The 23,720-nt window shown below is 33.1% G+C and overlaps 3 protein-coding genes across 7 annotated transcripts; all 3 read left to right on the top strand.

The window, feature by feature from the left end:
• Positions 1-2: 2 nt before the first annotated feature.
• LOC107260838 (scopoletin 8-hydroxylase-like) lies at positions 3-1,905 on the top strand. The gene is made up of 3 exons (XM_015715704.3): positions 3-587; positions 998-1,343; positions 1,434-1,905. The coding sequence occupies exons 1-3, from the start codon at positions 88-90 to the stop codon at positions 1,677-1,679; spliced, it is 1,092 nt and encodes a 363-aa protein (XP_015571190.2). The 5' UTR covers positions 3-87; the 3' UTR covers positions 1,680-1,905.
• Positions 1,906-3,178: 1,273 nt separating this feature from the next.
• On the top strand, positions 3,179-13,589 carry LOC8272616 (molybdenum cofactor sulfurase). Of its 5 annotated transcripts, none has more exons than XM_048372670.1 (24): positions 3,179-3,822; positions 3,898-3,996; positions 4,087-4,145; positions 4,234-4,394; positions 4,507-4,664; positions 5,082-5,208; positions 6,039-6,141; positions 6,226-6,271; positions 6,492-6,530; positions 6,602-6,758; positions 7,336-7,438; positions 7,671-7,787; positions 7,969-8,046; positions 8,187-8,288; positions 8,534-8,633; positions 9,119-9,229; positions 9,679-9,743; positions 9,830-9,981; positions 10,888-11,120; positions 11,635-11,771; positions 12,236-12,346; positions 12,423-12,674; positions 13,006-13,063; positions 13,169-13,589. In XM_048372670.1, the coding sequence occupies exons 1-22, from the start codon at positions 3,705-3,707 to the stop codon at positions 12,537-12,539; spliced, it is 2,493 nt and encodes an 830-aa protein (XP_048228627.1). In that variant the 5' UTR covers positions 3,179-3,704; the 3' UTR covers positions 12,540-12,674; positions 13,006-13,063; positions 13,169-13,589. The 5 variants fall into 5 exon arrangements, with proteins under 5 accessions (XP_048228627.1, XP_048228628.1, XP_048228629.1 ...); XM_048372671.1 differs by having other exon boundaries at positions 13,006-13,068; XM_048372672.1 differs by having other exon boundaries at positions 3,180-3,822; positions 12,429-12,674; positions 13,006-13,087.
• Positions 13,590-20,776: 7,187 nt separating this feature from the next.
• Positions 20,777-22,895, top strand: LOC8272617 (transcription factor JUNGBRUNNEN 1). The gene is made up of 3 exons (XM_002513352.4): positions 20,777-21,165; positions 21,839-22,146; positions 22,267-22,895. The coding sequence occupies exons 1-3, from the start codon at positions 20,967-20,969 to the stop codon at positions 22,657-22,659; spliced, it is 900 nt and encodes a 299-aa protein (XP_002513398.3). The 5' UTR covers positions 20,777-20,966; the 3' UTR covers positions 22,660-22,895.
• The last annotated feature ends 825 nt before the right edge of the window (positions 22,896-23,720 follow it).

The raw sequence follows: 23,720 nt of genomic DNA, 5'->3' as shown, positions 1-23,720 counted from the left end.
TTGAGGGGTATATATAGGCTATCTTGGTAAAGGTTACACACCCATTAATAACAATATACTCGTCAGGAACATCTCTTCTTTCAATCAATGGCTCCGAGTTTTCCTGAATCAGAAGCACTGTTCAATTTTGTCGTCCGTGAAGGAAATGGTGTCAAAGGAATGGTGGACCTAGGCCTACCAACGGTACCACGCCAATATATCCAACCTCCGGAAGAAAGAATCGACAAGCTAAAGTCGACTTTAAATGATAACCCACCAATTGATTTGTCAAAACTAGATGGTCCTGATCATAACCAAGTGGTGGAGGCACTTGCTAAAGCTGCGGAGACTCTTGGGTTCTTCCAAGTGGTGAACCATGGCGTACGGATTGAGCTGCTAGAGTCCTTGAAGGCTGCAGCTCATAGTTTCTTTAGCCAACCACCTGAAAAGAAGGCTGTATATCTCAAGGGCGTCAGCCCTAGCCCACTGGTAAAATACGGCACAAGTTTTGCGCCAGAAAAAGAGAAGGCCCTGGAATGGAAAGATTATGTCAGCATGGTGTATAGTAATGATGCTGAAGCGCTTGAGTTTTGGCCTAAAGAATGCAAGTAAGCACTTTCTTCCATTAATTCTTGCAAGTATCACGCGCTCACGCTCACATTCAACTCAAAACTATAATTTCTATTTCTATGTTCAATAAAATGAGATTAGGACAGTGATTCTAATTTCTATAGGTTCATTCTTACTTTGGGATGTGAAAATGAAATAATAGCCACAGGATAAGATGTTAAATTAGGAAAAAAGAAATTGATATCAGCTTCATTCTATGTTGGTTATATGATTCTCATAGCCTGTGAGAACGTGTTTTTCTTTTCTCTTTTTAATTCCAAGGGAGGCCAAAAGCCTATATTGTGAGAACGTGTCGTTAGAATCAATAAATTCACAATTTCTTTTTACACATATTATTATAATCTTTTCTTTTTTGTAATCATCAGGAGTTATTCTTGTGCATTTTCAGGGATGTTGCACTGGAATATTTAAGAACATCAGTGAACATGGTGAGAAAAGTACTAGAAATCCTGATTGAAAAGCTAGGAGTGAAACTAGATGATGCAGAAATAGAAGCATTAATTGGGCTGAAGATGGTAAACATTAATTTCTATCCAACTTGCCCAAATCCTGAGCTTACTGTTGGGGTTGGACGTCATTCGGACATGGGTACCCTTACTGTATTATTGCAAGATGAAATTGGCGGTTTGTATGTTAAAGTGGAGGAAACCATCGATGGCAAGAAAAAAGGAGACTGGATGGAGATCCCACCAGTTCCTGGTGCTCTGGTCATTAACGTTGGCGATACATTACAGGTTAGAATCCAGAAATTAATAGTTTAATAAAAAATTATGCATATTATTGGGTTCCCTTGGGTTAATTGCTTTTGGAATTATTCCTTTTAGATACTAAGCAACGGAAAGTATAAAAGTGCTGAACATAGAGTGCGGACAACAAGTGCCAAATCAAGAGTGTCGATACCAATTTTTACAATCCCAAAACCAACTGTAAAGATTGGACCATTGCCTCAAACGGTGGATAAAGATGGAGTGGCTCTTTATAGAGAGGTTGTGTTTGGGGATTACATGAACAATTTCTTTGGCAACGCTCATGAAGGAAAGAAGTCTCTTGAGTTTGCAAGGATCAATTAGTTTGCTTCCCTCGATCCAATTGCTGCTGTTTGCTCCATTGTTATGCCCTCTCCCACAAGTTTCCTGTTGTGATAAATACATAGCAAATAAGACGTGTTTTACTTTTGTGTATTTATTATTATGTAACTTGGCTGTGAGGTCAAAGACTTGGCTTATATATATTTAGTTTGAAGAAAGGAATTTCAGTTTCTTATGATCGCTACTAGATCATAAGAAAGGTTAGTAATTTCTTTTCTTTCTTTTGGTCTTTTTCCAAGTGAATGCTACTTTTTTCTAAAATTCAAAGTCATAACGTTTAGACCAGAGAATGCATTAAAATCTAGCTACCATGCCATTAAACCAATAAATATTTCTTTTTCTTTTATTTCCATCACATATTCTAAAAGAATTAATTCAATAAAATCAAGAAAATTATTATTTTTTCTTAAATATATTTACTTAAAAAATATTTATAAAATTTGAATTAAATTTACATAAAGTATTTTAATATGTAATTTTTATGTAAAATTACATATTAAAATATTTTTATATAAATTTCTCATTGAATTTCTTCTTGTAAATTAATTTAAAATCTTATAAATTTTATTTAGTAAATACTGTAATTATGACATTTTAAAATTCACCCACTATTTACTTATTTGTTTCGACGACAAAGTGAAACAAATATATTAAAGGGTGGTTACTATTTCCGTTTGCATATTAGGTTATATCAATTAAGATGTTATGCTGTTTCAGAAAAAAACTCGAATTTATACCAAATTCCTTCTTAGTTTTAATGGCAAATGCTTAAATTGAATAAAAATAACATATTGCCTCCTTTTTATATTATAGTTGTTGTTCTTCATATATCAAGTCAAATGTACAGGCTACGATCATAGAAAATATTCTCTATAAGTAAACCAGGCTATTTTACACATTTGATTCATTTTTTTTGAAGCCGTAAAAGTCAAGCTACAAAAAAAAATATTTTAGCTGTTTAACTGGATATAAAATTATTTTAAGATATTATAAATTTATGTATAATGAAACCGGTTTAATCTCAATGATCATAAAATATTCAATTATCAATAAGTAACCACTCGTGATTGTTATATATTTAAATTAATTACTTACTAATATCAATACTAATAATAATTTTAATTAGGTAATTTTAAAGATTCATTAAAAAACTTATTAGCTATGAATTACATAATAAAAAAGTCATTCATCTATACATTTGCTATAAATGCAAAAACTCGCTTAATGAAAAAGATATAAATTTTATTTTTTAAAATAAATATTTTTACTATTTAGATTAGATTTTAAGTGTTGTTAAATAATATTATATAAATAATTTTTAGTTTGAATTTAAATTATGATGATTTTTTTCTCATTAAAAAGAATCAAGTTTAGTTAGATTTTAATTTCTAACGTGTCATTCGCACACCAATAAACAAAAACTATTTCATAACCCAAGCAATTTACTTTTTCCCCGTTGCGATTTACCTTTCCAAACGCAGCATATTATTAAGCATTTGACCGCAAAATATAAAATCTCAAAAAATATATTTACAGAAAAGATTTAAAAAAAAAAAAAAATACTAGGAGAAGGACGTGTCTAACAGCAAGAAGCAAAGAGAAAGCGGGAGGGGCGAAGCTGGCGAAATTTGCTGCAGCACATCAGAGACGGACAAGACTCGGACTACAAGCCCTAGAAGGATAGAAAGGAGCAGACAGAAGAACTTTTAAGAACGTAACGTGGAAAGTTATATTACTCGCAGAAAATTATTGACACCAAACAGATTTATATATGAAGTTCAACTTTTAGTGATGAAATCATTGAATGCTGGATGCATCCAGAAATTATTGTCGGCCATTTGAATTCAATTATTAATCCAGAAATTCTATCACATGTATATATATACATTTGGACAAAAGTAGCAGCGGATATCTCCACCGATTGTCATTTTATACTTTTTCAAGATAATTATATCATACTAGAGGAGCAACACCTGCCCGAGATAGGGTTCTGATCGGAGAACAAGCATGGACGCAGCCAAGGAACAGTTTCTAGAAAAGTTTGGTCGCGATTACGGTTATCCGGACGGTCCTAAAAGTATCGATGAAATCCGAGCTGCTGAATTCAAGCGATTAAGCCAAAACGGTATGATTAATTTCAATATTTACTAGCTCCTAATTGCAGGTAATAATCTTATATTTTAATCGCTCCTGATTGCAGATACTGTATACTTGGACCATGCTGGAGCTACTTTATACTCTGAATTGCAGATGGAGGCTATCTTTAATGATCTCAATTCTAGCGTTTATGCAAATCCTCGTATCCTTGGTTCTTTTTTCTTGTTTTTTAAAAAAAGGAAAAAAATTAATTTGATGTCGAATTGGAGTTACGTCTTTAATTCAAATTTAGATAGCCAAAGTGAAGCTAGTTCTGCAACTCTTGATATAATAAGGGAAGCACGGCAACAGGTACTAATTCTCATTAATTTGTGTATAGCAAACTTTATCCATTTGTTATCTAAATATAAGGGTTTCTTTTTTTGGTTTGTGAGCTTAGGTGCTCGATTATTTCAATGCGTCTCCTAAAGACTACAAATGCATATTCACATCTGGTGCAACGGCAGCGCTGAAACTTATTGGAGAGGCCTTTCCATGGAATTGTGAAAGCAGTTTTATGTACACTATGGAAAATCATAATAGCGTGATTGGGATCAGAGAGTATCCTTACATTGTGATCATTATTTGTCATATTGAAGATAGTTATACCTTTGAGCTTAATGGTCTTAAGATGCTTATTTCTCTTTTGTCTATGCTTAATGATTACTATTAGATATGCTCTCAGTAAAGGAGGTGCAGCTTTTGCAGTAGATATTGAAAGTGCTGCTTCTCATGCTGGAGTATACAAAAGCGACAAAATCTCAGTAGAAGTATCATTGCGCCCTGTCCAACGGAGAAAGGAAGTTGAACTTCAGAAAAGGGAGGCAATGGGTAAAACTTCTGGTTGATGCTGACAATGCATAGCATTTATTTTTAATCATCTATCTCATATTTCTGCTAGTGGTATGTTGTAACTGAGCTGAATGAACAATTTTATGCCACACACTTGATGAGAGTTTCTTTATATGAATGTTTTTTGTGTGCTTCCTATTCCATTCGAAACTAAAGTACTACCATATACAATTTCTGGAAATTCTCCATTTGTATTTTATGCAGAAGAATGAATTAAATTAAATGTATACACGTGGGTAGTTGGCCTATTTGTTGGATATTATAATTTTTTATTCTTTTATAAGCAAAAAGGGAGATTGACAGATTATATTGCATTAAGTACTGTTTGCATAATTTTTCACAACGTGTCGGTTAAATACAATCAAATTTACTTTACCATGTCATTTCATTTTGCAGGTGATGCTTATAACTTGTTTGCCTTTCCATCAGAGTGCAATTTCTCGGGTTTCAGATTTAGCCTTGACTTGGTGAACCTTATTAAGCAAAACCCAGAAAGAATTTTGAAAGGTTCTCAGTTTGGCAAGTATGTAAATCGTATCTTACTATGCACGTTGTCAACTTTTTTTTTCATTTGCTAATGTAAGAACTTATTTTTTATTGTCTCCTCACCCTCCTGTGCTGCAATTGTACTTTGGCTAACTTATGCAGCAAACATAATATTACCATTTCTTTTAGAATCCAGCCACACTCCCAAAGTTAAATAGTATAATGGTCCTGTGAATTGATTTCACTTGATTTCTAATCGACAAGCTCATGCTTTCATGATACTTAAATTCTGAGTCAGTAATATATGCTTATAGAATAGTTAAGTTGAGCAGTGTTTTAGAATAAAAGAAAAGAAGATGATATGGTCAATTATCCACATCAGAGTAGTTTTTCTTTTTTGAATTCCTTGTTACTTTCTTACATTTGAGTAAAAATCCAATCATGCTTTTATGGTGGCACTGTTGGATGATGAAACTTGTGGGGAAGGGGGCTGCTTGTGGAATATCTAGAGCTTGGCTATGGGTTGTTATTGGGATTTCTTATCCTAATTAAGGAAGTGTGGGACTGCCTTGCTCTAATGGTCACTAAGCAGAAACAACCACCTTAGGCAATGGATGTAGGCTGTTACATGAGTGGTTGAGAGTGCACACAGAAATGTGTTTCTGCAAATTGTTTTTAACTCCTCTTAACGCTTGTAGTTCCTTTCATTCTCATTTTTTTATTGTTTATAAATTTCCAACTACTTTGAGAGAGAGACAGAGAGATGCTTTGCTGGTTTAATTATCATTGTTAATGGATTTAGGTAATCGAGATGATTGGATCTGCAGTTTTGATTGAGTCTGTAATCTCAACCATTATTCTGAATAGGGGGAGCTGGATGGTCTTGATTGATGCTGCAAAAGGATGCGCAACACAACCGCCAGATTTGTCGAAGTATCCTGCAGATTTTGTTGTACTCTCGTTCTATAAGGTAAAATGCGAAATTTTATGTTGAACTTTTCAGACAAATTATTTTGTGATATTCATGTTCTGTCTTCTTGTTATTTTTGTGAAGTTATTCGGCTATCCAACTGGACTTGGTGCTCTCATTGTTCAAAATGGTAAGTAATTGATTCTATGTAGAACTTTCGTATCGTGATCAGAAGTATATCAAACTAGAAGTTCATGCGTCGTGATTATGCTGGATAAAAGAATCCAATTTGGTTTAAATTTCGTAGTATCATTTCTTTAATTTACTTGGAAAGGGTGCAACATTATTGCTATCATCTGAAAGACTTAGCATACCTATTTCATCCTAATCCTCTTTTGTTAATGCCACAGATACTGCTAAAATATTGAAGAAGACTTACTTTAGTGGAGGTTTGTGCTCGAATACCTTTCGAACCAGTATATTTTATGCTTTTGCATTGGTTAACTTAAAGGGATTCCAGGCACTGTTGCTGCGTCAATTGCTGATGTGGATTTTGTCAAAAGAAGAGACAACATTGAAGAGATTTTCGAAGATGGCACCATTTCATTTCTAAGCATAGCTTCTATACGCCATGGATTCAAAATACTCAATTCTCTAACTGCACCTGCGATATACAGGTAGGTAAAATAGGTCATAGTGGTAATGCAGATTGTCCCTATTGCACTTTCGTGTCATTAGATGAAGTGTAGAAGGGGGAAGGTGGGAGAAAAATGGAGATCATCACCCTGATTTTGTCTCTTTAATAGCAACTAGCAAGTGACCAACAATCTTTTCAATTTAATAGCACCTGCTATATAGATTTTCCAACAGACTTGACTGCCCGTTTTAAATTTTCATTTCTAAAAATTAGACCAGCTAACAATTTTGATATCTGTTCATGCTAGAAAAAGAATATGACTATTTAGATTCTTCTCCCTTCTATCTAATGGAAACTTTGAACATTTGTTGGTTGACAGATTCTACTCTTAAATCCTTAGAAGTTTTAACTTACTAATTGGAAGTATCTGGCATAAATAGAGGAACAAAATGGCGTGTGACTTTTGTGCTGTGTGTGTGGTTTCCATTCATGTTTAAGCTATTTTTGTTCCTCTGGTAAAGTATGAGATTCACTAACTGATGTGCTTTCTGTACTTTATACTATGTAGCCTCATCCATTGGTTTATTTTGTACCTTCCTCTGCTTCCCCTTGTTCAGGCATACTGCTTCACTTACAACATATGTGGAGAACCTGCTTTTGGATTTAAGACATGAAAATGGGGCCAATGTCTGTACAATTTACAAAAAGCAGGTTTCAAAGGTTAGTTTAGGTAATATAGGTTATATATGATCTTGATCTCCAATATCCTCATATTTCACTAGGAAAGATATCTAACAGAAGGAAAATTATTTGCGACATAATCATCTTATCATTTTAGTTTAAATTTTGCATCTTTGACTGCAGAGTTCCTTATCCTATTTTTGTACTTCTCTTTTCCATTTTGTTGGGGTTAATGAAAACTTTTAATGTAGGTTTTGCTTTCCCCATTCAGGTATTTTGTCATGAATCAGGTTCCATATTGTCATTCAACTTGAAAAGGCCAGATGGTTCTTGGTTTGGATACCGTGAGGTGGAAAAACTGGCTTCATTATCTGGAATTCAGTTACGGGTAAGATATGAAAAATGCTATCAAATGATCCTAATGACATTGCTATATCATGCATGATTGACTGAGCATTGAGATTCTAATGCTTGATGATCTTGAGAAAGTTGAGATTATTAGCACAATCAATTTTTATGATAGGAATCCTGATGGTATATTTTATTTTATTGTCCTATTTTTTATTTAGACAGGATGCTTCTGCAATCCTGGAGCATGTGCAAAATATCTTGGATTGTCTCACTTGGATCTTCTTTCTAACTTAGAGGTATGTATTTTTGTTGGTTGAACTTATATAAGGGGGAGGCAGAAAAAGGTCATTGCCTAGTAAGTCATGCTTTTGATTGCACGGCATGGGTTTGGTTGGCTTTTGAAGCATTGATTATATGTTTTTCTTCTGAATTTCAGGCCGGTCATGTTTGTTGGGATGATAATGACATACTACATGGAAAGCCAACTGGAGCAGTTAGAGTGTCATTTGCTTACATGTCAACATATGAAGATGCCAAGGTAAGTAGGTGTTTTTTCCATTCAGCAGATTCAATCAAAACTTCTATAATTGGAGAGCATAAGGAAGAGGAATGATGCTTGTCCTTGTCTATTTTGATGCTCAAGCTGTTGGAAAATATTCTACATGCCTAGCAGAGTTAATATTTTAAAGAGTTTCCATTTGTCTAAGCTGTTTTCATTTTCCTAAAGGAAATCTGTTCAACTTGATTTTCGCTGTCTTGCTCACACCTCTCTAATTTATACAGAAATTTATTGATTTTATCACAAGATCATTTGTATCAACACCAAATAAGTCTGCAATTGTGCATCTGTTGAGAACAAGGTCCATCCCCTTTTCAACTGAAGGTTAGCTTTTTCACTTTGTTTTATTTCCTCTTCAAATTTAAATGATAGCTTGGTAAAAATTGCATGCTATCCTGAGTTGTAAAGGTTGAACCTCTTGTCTTCAATAGTAGCAAGAGCCACTGATTTATATTGTTGTCTAATATGTTTAAATGGGTGACCACTGTGGCATGTCATTTGTACTATAACTTTTACATTTGCCATTTTGCTATTTCTTTTTACTGGATTACTTCAATTTATCTTTCCTTTGTGCACTAGTATACATTTGATAGCTTGAGTGGTAGCCAGGTATTTCAATTTCATGTTTGCTGACTTGATTTGAATTGAAAGCCATTGAAGAACTTTCAGCATCTAATTAATAGCAATGAGAATTTAACTCATAATGGAATCTTGATCTTCCTTTGTGTTTTATTTTGTGGTTCTACTGTATATTTCCAGGGGTTCTGTGTAAGCTGCACCTAATGTTTGATTCTTCACTGAAATTGCAGGCCAGGAAAGGAGACACACATCTACGGGTTATCATGTTAAGACCATTACAGTTTACCCAATAAAATCATGTGGAGGATTTAGCGTGGAAAGGTGGCCTCTGAGCAGTACTGGTAGTTACATATATGCTAATTTATTTTGTTCTGTATGTTGTATTACTTTTAGTTGTCATACTAATTAACATAATTTATGCATTTCATAATTAAATATTCAAAGCAAGCGACTGTATTAAAGATTTAGGTCTTATGGCAAATATTTATTGATCTCTTCCTCCTTTCTTTTGGCTAATATTTGGTGATCTCCTTCTCCTTTCTTTCACCATTTTATAACTCAAAAAATTAACACTTTCATTATAAAATCGGAACTGGGATCATAAACCTGCAATCTTAATTTTAGATGTAAGTTTCTTTTGATACCTTAACTGGTGGTTTGGTGACATCAGTATAATTTCTTCTGAGATGAAAAAGTGTAATCTAGGGATGTGATTTATGTCATATTCTAGGTACTTTATGCTCATGACAATCATCTGAATTCCAAATATCTCTATTGCCAACTTTATCAGGTTTGCAACATGATCGAGAATGGCTTCTTAGAAGTCTAACAGGTGAGATCCTTACGCAGAAAAAGGTGAGTAACTTATGCATGGGCGTGTATATGTTTTCATTTTCCTAAATGCATGATGAAGCAACAATTTATCTGAGTTTCTTTTGCAGGTTCCTGAAATGTGCTTTATTAGTACTTTTATTGACCTGAATCAAGGGGTGATGTTTGTTGAGTCACCTCGTTGTAGAGGGAAGTTACAGATCAACCTAAGTACAGATTCATTTTCTGCTGCAAAAGAAGAAATTGAGTTGAATGCTAAGAGGTTGGTTTGATAAGTACAACAAACTCATAATTTACATGCTTGTTATATGTTTACCAAGAGTCTAGTGCTCATTGCAGACAAGACCTTTCAGAATGTGTAAATAATGATGACAATAGCGTTGGAGGAAATAGTTAATCTTAAGAAAAGAGCTGAAAAAAGAGAGCACACACTGGAAGTATGCAGTATAGCAGCACATACAGGAAATGATTTGACAAAGGTATAAGAAGGGAGAGAAACCTTCTTGAATGTATTACATTTAAGAAATCCACAAAAGAAGGTTCTGCAGAAGTAAACCTAGAAACAATGTGTTAGGAATTAGGGCATCAAGTTTACACTCCATCCCTTGTATACTATAAAAACTGTCAAAATTTGAGCATCATCCACTACTCAAGCTCACCAATCCAAACTACCAAGAAACCTTCACTATATCTTTCTTTTACCTACTTACAAATCAGTGTCTATCACTAACCATGTTTCCTAATGAGAAGGAACCAACCTTTTGAAATAGCTATCTTAAACGTCTTTCTTTACGGGCCCACTAAATATAATTTCAGAAATATTCATCTACATTTCTGAGTATATTTTTTGAACTATTAAATAACCTCTTATGATTAGGGAGGATTACCTAACTTCAATTTAAGATTTATATTCACAATGAGAGGACCACCTTTAGTCGGTTTTCAGACAGATTCAAAATCTCATAAAAGTTATTTTTGGTTAACATTTTGCAGGGGGATTTCTTGTCCTGCTTTTGTAGTTTTCTCTCTTTGTTTATGCTCTTTTCCCCCTTCCTTTTAGAAGACTGTATAACTTTATCTGATGCCTCTTTGTCATATTATCCGTAACAAGAATGGTATTTACACTTATTTTGAATGCCTTAATCTGATGGCTGTTGTTTATTATCAGATTCGAAGTGCAGCACTATGAAAATGACATCAATATATGGTTTAGCAATGCTGTAGGTCGTCCCTGCACTCTATTACGATATTCCAGTTCCAAGTACTATGTTTGCAGGAATAAGAACAATAAGATGAGCATGTGCAGAGATGTGGAGAGCAGATTGAGTTTTGCCAATGAAGCTCAGTTATTATTAATATCTGAGGAGAGTGTATCTGAACTCAACAGCAGATTAAGTCTCAGTATGTTCTGTTCTACTCTTTCAGAGTCCCTTGAGAAGTGATTAAATGAATTGTGATTATTGGTTTTTGTTCAGAAACAAACATGGTTGTTATTGTCAGTAGATAGTAATGTACGAGAGCATACTGGAAAATAATGGTATGTTAATGGGATTCATGGCGAATGACTGGGTTCAGATTTTTGAGAATGTTGCTGAAGCATTCGTCTTACAATTTCCCTCAACTATTGATGTTAGCTGCTTGTATGCAGATCTTTCTCTAGTTTGTAAGTTTAGGTTTCTAAATGTTGTAAGTAAACGAAAACTGTAAAGGATTAAGAGTATTTTTAAGTCCCAAACTGAGAAGTTTGAGATGAGGAACCAGGACACACCTCACCCACTTGCACAACTGTCTTGTCAAATTAGAGAGCTTTCTTTTGTTGTCACTATTTTCTTGTGTGTATTTATTGGAAATTCATTAGTTAGTTTCCTCCCTTCATGAAGTGTAAATTTTGATCCACCATCATTGATGTTAGCAGATGTGCAAAAAGGAACTCATGGAACATCCATTCAAATTGATCCAATGAGATTTCGGCCCAATCTTGTCATATCTGGAGGTGAACCTCACGCAGAAGATGGTTGGAGAAGTCTTGAAATTGGGAGCATGTATTTTACGGTAAGATTTGTGTGGGGACCATCATTGGCTTTGGCTTTGATATAGGACATAATTTAACCATTCTTCAGTTAATTTCCACATAAGCAACAGCTCGAGCCCATTAATAGCATGAATTTATGGTCCTAATACATCCGCGTTATTTTTTCTTGATCGTACTTGTTGCCATGATCTATGTTTTATCAGTGTCTTGGAAGTTTCACGATTAACTTGCATTTTGTTTTGGCTTTTTCCTCCTGAAGAAGTTGGATGAAATATGTTGAGAAATTGGTAATTTCCTGTAAATTGATTTATGTTATAATGTGTGTCATGACCCATGAGCCTAAGAAATACGAAGCTAACTGGTATGTCCCTTGAGTACATTTTTACTTCGGGTACCATATGTTCGTTTTAGCATCATTCATCTTTCACACTAAGCTCTTTCTCTGTTCTGTGTCTCCTTTTTAATTGAATGTCTTGCTTTCCAGTCATTAGGTGGATGCAACCGTTGCCAGATGATTAATTTAGTAAATCAAGGCGGACAAGTGCAGAGGTCAAATGAACCTTTGGCGACACTAGCTATGTACAGAAGAGTGAAGGTTAGCCATGACAACCTCGTGCTAAATTTAGCTTGCTGATTCATTGCAATTTTAAGCAATTGGTAAATTTCTATAGCAACAGGGGAAGATACTTTTTGGAATATTATTAAGATATGAGGACAGCAGTGAGCTTGGGCAGCAAACAGATTCATGGCTTCGAGTGGGGCAAAAATTACATCCACATTCAGATTAAATAGGTACATATGGAAGACAAGGAATAGCCTAACTATGAAATCTGACTAAAGAATAAATGAAAGAGTTGAATTGAGAAGCTTTCAAGTAGGTGGATAACTGCAGCCTCCAACATTCAGGATATGCATTACTTCAGGTGAGATATCAATTCCAACTGCCAAGATCTGGATGATGCTTCATTCTTGTAATGATTTATTCTAGAACTGATAGCATACGCATTTTGATAAGCATTTGCATGAACTGTGTGTTTGAGAGGATTGTCTGATGTTAACTATATTTCTTATGGAATGATGATCAATAGTTACAAAGTGCTTCATCCAATCAACTGCTCATTGCTTGCAGTGCATCAATTTTCTGTTAAATCCTGGTTTTCTGCACCCGATGTTTTCAGTTTCTACTTTTTATATAATTGATGGCGGAGTTGTTTTTAAAATTTAAAGTTCTGATTACAAAAGTTTCCCTCCTAGGCATCTGGAACAACCATTTTTGTGGATTGACCATACTAGGATCTATCCTGCTGCCAAGGCAAGGTGGCTGCAGTCTGCAGATGTACTAGTTAGCGTTGCCCAAAACTAGTTATTTTAAACGGGTCCGTTTGTTTTGAACACTGACTATCCTTTTGTCCTGCAGGGCCACAGCAATTTTTTTTAGGCTGAATCATACCATGGTGAGATCATTCGACCTTGGGGAATGTTGCTGCTCCAAGCTAATACTTTAATATGCATCGAGACATCAATCTTTTTCTCTTCTCTGAAGGGTACTCGTATAGCCTACAAATTAGCTAACCTGTTTAAGCCGAAAGCACTCTAACAAGCGAGAGATGAGTAAATTCAAAAGAATTAGTTTTCTTCTGCAGAATCACCTTCTAGAAACTTCTTTGGTTTGGTCGAACAAGTAAAGCTAAGACAATAATCTGAAAGGTGCTATATGGGTTTATTCAAATAATTGTCGTGTGGGACTCAAATTGTGGAATTTTGTTGCTTTTCCTACGCAATAGGTGTATTATTTTATCGTTTTTATAAGATATTTACTATCGGTGTTTGTCGACTTATAAAACATGTTTAAGGAGGTTCACAAGAAGTTTGGAATGCTACCATGGAAGATCTGTCACAATATGAAGGAGATGACTTTTGCCTCTCCTTTCACGGGACGTGAGATGCCCTTTTCAGGGCAAACGGCCTCAAACAGACAGCTGACATCAAATCTGGGACCAACCAATTAGGAGTTGGGGCTATTGCCCTACAAATATAAGCACGTAATATTCTTGCGTAGACCCAAGTGTTTTCATCTTCTCCCATAAAACTGCTCTACGTCAACGCAAATTGTTAAATAAACAGTAGCAAATTAGAAGCTTTTCTACTATAGCAACTTTTTCGGGTTTTTTTTTAATAATCTAGAAAAAGGAACAAGATTCCAGAAATTCAGGAACTTCTTGGTGGTGGAAAATGGTGTTTCCCGTCTGATTGGATTCCTTGAGGTCTCCTATCTTTTACTGAATCTCTAGGACATATTAAACGGAAAACTTTCCGGATAAAATAGAAGAAAGTTATGTCTAATTGACACTTAGATTCATCTAGCTATGGCAGCAAGTTAGCGACAAAATTTTCAAATCAAATTAGTATTTGCATCTTTGGCGTTACTAATAAGCATCGTTTCTTCGAAACACAACTATTTGTCCGGAATCCTTTAGCAACACTTTATAAGTTTGTAGCCGAAGTGAACATTTAGCGAGACTGCATAGCATAGCATGCATGTTTTACAATTTTCCTCATGGTAAAAAGAGCTTAAGAGTCCACAAATTTAGTGCAGGAATGACGGCGACGCTTCCAATATATGTTGATAATTTGTAAGAAATTCTCTGCATTTAAATTCTAAAATACCTCGACGCTCCTAGTTCTCGTCTTCTAAACTCCTATCCTATATTTTTAAACAGCGTCGCTAAAAAATTGTATTTGTACTGTATGAATATGCAATAACAGCAGATATCTTCATTTGGGACCACATACGCATGGAGACCCCAGCTGATATAAGATTTTACTTCCAGAAAATCTCTTGTTTCCACTTGATGGTATGATATCAAAAAAATAAATTTCATTTTCATTCTTTATCATACACAACGGTTGACGTTGATTTGATCACATCTCAATTGTAATCTGCATAGAGTATGGTCATTTCTTTACTGGGCACTTGATTAATTAATTCATAATACCTTAACCAGAAAAGTATAACTTGTCGATATCCAACGACTGGGAGACCCAAAGTCAGTCAGACGCAATATTTGACACATGCATATTGAAATAGCATTCCCAGTTGGTTGCAAATTGCACCAGCCAGAAGTTCAAATCTTACAAAACTTGATGTCGCCGAAACTTCGTTTAAGAAAAACATGGCACCCTAATGATTAACGAGACACAATTTCAGTACAAAATTCCCCCGATTAGCTAGCTTCCTGCAGTCCTTGCATAGAAAATACAAAGGATTTGCATGGAAACTTTTCTCTTGGGAACAACGTGGACTTGAATTCACTGCATGCAATTGTCTACCCTAGAGTGTATGCAAAGCTGAAGCGAAAACGAAAAACTGAGAAATAAGTTGGCTTTTGTTTATTATTGTTTTGATTAACCTACTGGCAGATAGAAGCTTTCAATGGAAAATTAGATGTAAATTGAAGGATTCCGAACAATATTTGCTCAGGTGTCATGCAGGATTGGGTAATTAGTATCTATATATTCGGTAATAATAATATTAATAAATATTAATTTTGGGTATTCTCATTTACACTTATTCATTATCGTCTCTAAATTTTAATTTATATTACAATATAAGTTAACTAAAAGTAATACTTCAACCCTTTTAACTTGATTTTAAAAGAAATTTATTAAAATATGTTTTAATATCATTACAAATTCTAAAATTATAAAAATATTCAATTCATATCAAGTTTTTATTTGTTACAGTAAAATCTTTTAAAAGAAATAGCTAAAAAGAATTTTTGTATATTAAATTAAAATATCACAATTTTCGTAGTGTAAATTAAAAGATAAGATCTATAATAAAAAAAATATTTAAATATTTAGGGATTGCAAGTAAAATTTATCCATTAATCTACTCAATTCTTTACTTTACCAAGTGAAGAAGATTCTAATGATGCAAAATTCAGGTTTATTGACTAAGGACTTTGACTTTGTCTCATCCATCTTTTTTCTTCATCGATGATTTGACTAGAAAGCCGTTTTGGAGTACATCAACGGTACAGCAGCTGTACCGTACATCTCGTATCTCATCCGTTGATTATCTCGCAAGAATTATTGGCCGTTGGATTTTTACTTGCAACTTGAGGAGCAGGTCACTCGGCCTGCTGGTTTTTGTTTTACTGATAGTTCACACCAACAAATTATTGAGGGCAATAACCAACACATCACTTTGATGCTACACTATACACATGATGTGATAATAAAATTAACACATTTTCCATAACCATAACCATATTATCCAATAATTTAGAGCATATTTAATTATATATCACTTGAAAAAAGTTAACAAATTATTATTTATATTCGCTCGTCCTATATTTTTATATGTTTTTCAAGGTCAGTGAAATAGAGATTTTAGATATTATTCTTTTACATACGATCATATATCCCATTTAATTAGAAATCTAGTTGCATCTATTAATATATATTATAATTTTTGTCCATTTTAATCATCATTCGATCTGTACAATTCCAGAAGATTAGAAATTTCTAAGTAAAGGAAACTAGACCTAAAAGATTTCCATTTTTAACATATTAAGAATTACAAACATTCAGCAATATGCGTAAATAAATATTGTACATAATTTTCCAGATTATGACTTCTGAAATAGAATTATACAACAAAAAGAAAAAAGAAAAAAAGTAACCAAAGAAAGAAATGCTTTACCCACTAAAAGATTGTTTAATTGACTAATATAGAATCATTGTTTTGAGTTGGGGGGTTAATGATTGTTGACTTGGTAGCATATTGCAGTCAATTGATTATTATTATTATTATTATTATTATTATAATTATATATATATATATATGTGTGTGTGTGTGTGTTACAAGTCTTGTTTCAATTTTCAAACAAAATAAAAGTGTGCAAACGTAGTGGTTAACCTTTTCCTTTCTTTGAATAATTCATTTCAGTTCTTTCAACTTGTGCATACACTAATTATTGAAACCATTTTACACCTTTAATTTGTGTGTGTGTGTATATATATAGTTACTACATCTTCTAGACATCATCTTTGCAATCAAAACAAAAGAAAAAGAATTGGAGGACAAATTAGCTAATGACTTCTGGATTCACAAAAGATTTCATTAAATGCAGATGAAAATGTAGCATTCACTTACTGAATGCTTCAAGAAAATTCTTGCCTGCACGAAGACATTTTCTCCGACATGGCATTGACATGAGAATCTTCTTCTTCATTTCATATTCTCCAACACCCTCTCCATCTTCAAAAATAAATAATAAATATTATAACAAGGGGACTAGTGATTAAATCTATACGTAAATCAGCCGTCAGGTCTAACTGTATTTCATTACACTCTGGCTCTTCAAAGAGCCTAAAAAGGAAAATTATGTGTAGGGATGGATTCTTGTGAGTTTGAATATCCAATTATGTCTAACTGTTGCGTGTCCACCTCAATTTTTTAGAACAAAAAATAAAACGAACAGCATTGAATTATTACATAGTTAAGTGTGTGATAATTAGTGATATTGGAAGGATGCGTTAATCATTTGAAATGAATCTTTGTTGTCCTTTTTCTATAAAAAAAAAAAAAAGAAAAGAAAAGAAAAGAAAAGAAAATTGGTAATATTACTGATAATGAGAGAAATCTGCAGCAATAGCTGTTTGAATACAAGCCTGCCAATGAGAGAAGCTGGAATCACATATAAGTAGAGCATCCAAATTGGCTTTTTAGGGTTTTCGTCAGGCTGTAAGTGATTGTTCTCTTGTAGATTTGTCTTTGGTTGAGCATCCTAACACATGGCAAAGGGGAAGGGGGACTGACCGGTGGGCGGAGGAGCGTCTTGTCTGTGCTCTGGTTAACAGTGCCTGATTATTATTTTTTTCATTATTAATTTAGTAGAGTTCACTTTTCAGATTATTCTACTTATATATTTATTAAAAATAAAAGATATAAAAATATTTTTAAATTTATTACAAAAATTCAATTAAATTTTCATCCTTTTTTTGGCTCAATTAAACATATTAATTTTTATAAAAGATTCAATTAAATCTTCATCTCTTTTTCTTACCAATTAAGCCCATTAATTTTTATAAAAGGTTCAATTAATCCATAATACTAACAGCGTTCAAAATGTTGTTAAGTGTAAAGGTCTCATTATTTTGAGAGCTTAAATAATAATCGCTTTGAATATTTTAAAATCATGCCTATATCACATAAGAAAGAAAAAACCACTCATTCTTTATTTAGTTTATATCATAGTTCCTACAACCGTGGAATTTTTTTTCAGTATTGGTCTCATTCCATGAATTATACATCTTTATAGTTTTATTACAAAAACATATTGGAGGTGGTCGGATCTAATCTAACTTAACAACTTGCACTCGTCATCTACTTATAAATGAGTGATGAAAAAGACGAAAACATTGCTACCATTTCAGGTGAGGAAAGAAATTACTATTCTTCTTTATAAATTATAGTTTAAAGATATTAATTGTGCAAAAATAAAGAAGAATAACTGGTTTTCTCTCCCTTATGTGATATAAGCGTGACTTTAAAATATTTTGAGCGGTTATTATTTGCGCTTTCAAAATAATAAGACCCTTACACTAAAGATATTTTAAATGTTGTTAGCATTATAAATTAATTGGATCTTGTATAAAAATTAATGGGTTTAATTGAGCAAAAAATAAGGATGAAAACTTAATTGGACACTCTATAAAAGTTAATGGATTTAATTAAGAAAAAAAAAGATAAAAATTTAATTGGACTTTTCTAATAAGTTCAAAGACATTTTTGTATCTTTTTCTATTATAATAATTATGAAAATTTTGTTGCTGTCTATATATTCAAGGGAAGAGCAAAAATGTCCAAGAAACGAGGAATCATTGTTGCTGTCCGAAATCAAAGTGCAGTTCACATTTTGAAGAAGCAAAGACAAAGGCCTCTCTTTAGTCAAAGTTACTTAAAGTCCCTTTGTTACTAAATTTGTCTATCCCAAAAGCCATCGTCTGGGTTTACTATTTTTTCAGTCTTTTGACTGCAGAACCCTTATTTGATTAAAATGATGAGTCGCAAGTGAATTTACAGCTATATATATATATATTATCATTTGTAATCTGATTTTCATGAATAATACTAACCATAATTCTTAAATATGCAGATCGAATATGAAATCAATATTGTTAAATTCATCTGTGTAAATAAATAAATCATTGATCAAGTTCTATACGTAAAGTTAACTGAACATTAATTAATTATTAAAAGAAAATTCTTTAAATTATTTTTAATCGTAGAAAAGGACATCCAATTAACCCTAAGTAAATGAAAGACAAAAAATATGCACTTCAAATTCAAAATACCCTTTGAAATGCATGGAGCAAAAAAGAGAAAAAAATCTGACACCTTTTAGTTTTGATAGTCGCCCACATCTTCAATTCGCCAGACGCCTATGCTTAGCACCTTCCATGGGTCAATTTTTCACGCTCCATCATTCTAGAATTTTCCTCTTTTTTCAATGATACTTGCATCACTTGAATTTCTTTTAGTTTACTACCCATAAAAATATTATTCAAATTTATGATTTTATTAAAATCCAAACATGCATTAATTACTAAAAATATAATACAAAAAGATTTAAATTAAAATATTCATCCAATTATATACTAAATATATGAACTGCTTTTCCATTTTGAATATAAAAGCCACGTAATATAAAGTCTTAATAACTTCTTTGAGCTTAGCAGTAAGTTTAATTAATTAATTACACAAGTAGAAAGTTTAAATAAAGAACTTTGAAAGTTTCTATTAACATAAAAATTGACTTAAAAAGTATTCTTACCGTTTCAAGAAAAAGAAAATCCCACCCTACCTATGTTAAATCTCAATCCAAACTTAATTATAGATAAGCTAATCATGGTTTGATATATGTATTGCTGCCAATGGACCCACACATATGGATGCTTTGATGTATATAGGTTTTGAATCAACTGTTACGATTTCAAGTATATCTTTACGAAAGTAAACCTTCTTTTTCTTTTCAGGAAAAAGAAAAAAAGTCTATATATGTATGCTCAACTGATAATGGCATTGAATGAAGGAGAATTCTTAAGAATTAGCCATAATCCATTTAAAAATCAGGTATACTTAATCAACTGCCATATAAGTAAGGGGAAAAAGCTTCTCACGGAGGGAGAAAGGAAAAAGCTGAATTAAATAGGGAACATACAGTACAGCTGCGTATATATCTTAGGGTGAGTCTGATTTATTGTTCAATTCAAATCCTTCCACACCCATTTCAAACCGATCCAAGTGAACACATGCATTGAGGTCCCATTTCTAGTGAATGCATTAAATAGGTGGCAGTTTGAGTCTCACCTTGCATCAAAAGGTTCATTATGCTGAGGTTTTATAAATAAGAGGAAGAAGAAGAAGAAGAATTATGTTGGCGTGGAGATCTATCACTTAAAAATTTAAATAAAAATAATAGTTTTGTGATTAATTGTTGACCGAACTTGTGGCTAAAGCCATGTCTTACAAGATCACAATTCTTTCCTTTATGTTTGTATAACTCATCCTTTTAAAGAAACATGTAAATGAAAATAAATATTTTACGTTATTTATAAAAGAATGTGGAAAGAATTTGGAAAAAAAAAAAAAAAGAAGAAAAACTCATACTAATAAGCTTTGATTTATTAGTATTAAAGCAATCGTAGTGAATTAATAATAGTAATGATAACAAAAGAACCCATTAAGAAAATCTTCTTATTTTCTTTAAAAGGAAAAGAGAGAAGAAGAAGAGGAAATTAAGGGTGGAAATGAACAAAAATCTAGAAGAAATTAAAAGCAAACCGGGTCAATGTTGTTTTACGTTGCTGTGATGTAATAACAAAATTTGGTGTCTAATAGAAGTGGAAAAGAGTAATAATTCCCCGCCCCTTAGCTAAGCTTTTTTAAGTATAAAGTCTTCGATGGCTACCCATAAACAATAGAGAAGACTATTTCCAATATTATTCTTCAAAAGCAATAAAATGGTCCATCTATTACAGAGAGTCAAACCACAAGACTTGACCTGAGCCACCGCCTCTCAAGACTTAGCTGTTAATATATATCTTTGATTTTTTTTTCTTTCAGAAATCAAGATGTACTGCTCCTTTCTGATTATCTGCTTATCTCACGAGATCAGTAGGCTATAGTTACCCAGAAATCCAAGATGAATGTTAATAAGAAAAGCTGCAGTGGCTCTATGGATTATCATGATGATGAAGTTGCACTTCCAGGGTTCCGATTCCATCCAACAGATGAAGAACTTATAGGGTTTTATCTTCGAAGAAAGGTTGATAAGAAACCACTTAGGATTGAGCTCATCAAACAAGTTGATATCTACAAATATGATCCTTGGGATCTTCCAAGTATGCTTTCGTTTCTTGCTCTTTCATGCATGTCAATCTTTTTCTTGTTAATTTCTGGATACATATTAAGAATTTCTTGGCTATTTTCTTTGTTCTATCTTTGAAAAGTAAGAAGAAGATTTCATACAGAGGGTTTGGATGCAGTCACATAGCTTATAATATTATTATAGTATTTTGTTTCTCTTGACCCATCTAGGGCTCCTTCAAATTGGCATAGATAGGCAACTCTTTGATTGAGTTAACATAGCTTTTCTAGTTATGTAATTAAGCAGTTCAGTTTCAGTGCAATTCTTTGGTCGCTGTCTAGTATTCTTTGCTTTAATGTGCCAATTGTTTGTTCCCATATTATGTGTGTTTATAGTCATGTCTTATTGATTTCTATCTAACAAAACCAATTTTCACACTTAATATATATGCACCTTCTCCCGCCTTCTGTGTAAGTAGGATGAGCAGGATAATAGCACAAACTTAGAACGGAAAATTAAGCTCTCAAGAGTTGACAATGTAATAATGAAGAGCTGAGATCTCAATCAATTCAAAATCACCTAGCATGTGACCATGTCACTCATTTAGTACTCCATTATGAAAAGAATCATTTCACTGTAATTGGTATTCTGCATCTAACTGAAACATCTCTATCGTATCTTTTTGTTGATCTTAATTATGTACATAGAGCCTAGCAGTGTTGGAGACAAAGAAGGGTACTTTTTTTGCAAAAGGGGGAGAAAGTATAGGAATAGCATACGACCAAATAGGGTGACAGGATCTGGATTCTGGAAAGCAACTGGAATTGACAAGCCTGTTTATTCAAATGGAGGTGAAGGCCGAGATTGCATTGGACTCAAGAAAACCTTAGTGTACTATCGCGGAAGTGCAGGAAAAGGGACAAAAACCGATTGGATGATGCACGAGTTTCGCCTTCCCACCAACGATTCTAACACCAACAGCCCTGCAAATGCTAAAACTTCTGCTCCAGAAGCGGTAAGAAAAATAAAACACTATATCATTACGCTAATCAAGTGTATAAAAAGCCATCGGCGAATAATCGTCTTTTAAAAATAAAAGAATTTCTTTTGCAACTCCTGATTCATGAAATTACAGGAAGTATGGACACTTTGTCGAATTTTCAAGCGAAATGTGTCACACAGGAAGTACACAGCAGATTGGAGAGAATTATCCACCAAACATCAGCCAGCAATTGATACAAGCTCTAAGACATGCAGCGTGGATTCAAATAGCAGAGAAAATTATCTCAGTTTTGGTGATCCTGCCATTCAATATAGCGAGAAGAAGCCTGTTTTTAATCATGTCAATGAGAGGAAACAGTTTTATCATGCAGACCAATTGAGCTCCATAGTTCAGCCTCAATCTATGGTGTCCTCATCGATCATTTCGTCCAACATTTCAAGTCCTTATGGAAATGAGTTCTTCAGTGGTGATTGGGATGAGCTTAGATCAATCGTGGAGTTCACGTTTGATCCTACTCCATTGTAAATACTCGTATAACGTTAGTATTAGCTTCACAATCTCTTATAGGACTATATATATGCTGCAGCTTGATTCTGTTCTTTATATATAGTCCTGTAAAAGACACTTACCATGCATGAACTTCGACTCTGAAGTGAAAGCTAATGTAATCTATATATGATGGCTTGCGTTTCTTTGCACTTCCATGGAAATTGTATTAGGTGATTTTGATTATATATATATATGCCAGACACTTCCATGAATGCAAACGATTATAGTAGAACCGGTAACAATGTAGCTTGTTAAACCTTAACAGAAAACTAACAAATACAGCAGAAAGTCGGCAGCAAATAATTGAATTCAGTATGATATGGAAAAAGAGATTCTTTAAATATTTAACTTTACATTCCGTTTCATCTTATTTATTTTGTAGGAGAGAAATGAGAAAAAAGTAAAAACGATCTCAATGCTAGACAATCTTTTCTTTTTCTAAAATTTTATTATTCTTTAAATAATAAATTTGATGGACTTAACATGTATTTAATTTGTTCTTTACCTAGCTTGATTAAAGATTGATCGATGAAACATCCAAATTATTAGTATATAGATTGATTTATATTTTAAATTTTATTAAATTATTATAAATTTAAGGATATTTTACTGCAAATCTAGTGACAAATAACCCACTAGCAAAGGCTTTCCTCCCTTTGCTTAGGTTAGTTTATTCTAAAATAAACCTAATCAACAGCTCTCATTGGCCATCTTTCTTTAAGTAAATACCCACCTCAATCTCAAACACAAAGAGTAATTAGAATAATGTTATTTGTTGCATATATTAAAATTTTAGTCGTAACATTGCAAATGTTTAAATTCTATTTGGATGCATTACAGAATCACCAATTAGCTTGGATAGTTTTGCTTCGTCCGTTATATTATTCTCAATGCAGTAATATTAATTAGTAAAATTATTATAAAAATAAAAAGTTAATAGGTTTTCAATTCTCAATCTTATTACTTTCCCTGTAAAACATCAATCTCAATTTCAGAAACTAGTGAATAAAACTTATATAGCAACCGAGATTCTTAGA

The sequence above is a fragment of the Ricinus communis genome, chromosome 4 (genome assembly GCF_019578655.1).
Source record: "Ricinus communis isolate WT05 ecotype wild-type chromosome 4, ASM1957865v1, whole genome shotgun sequence".
In the NCBI taxonomy this organism is placed as follows: domain Eukaryota; kingdom Viridiplantae; phylum Streptophyta; class Magnoliopsida; order Malpighiales; family Euphorbiaceae; genus Ricinus; species Ricinus communis.
This window is presented reverse-complemented; position numbering and strand designations above follow the sequence as displayed.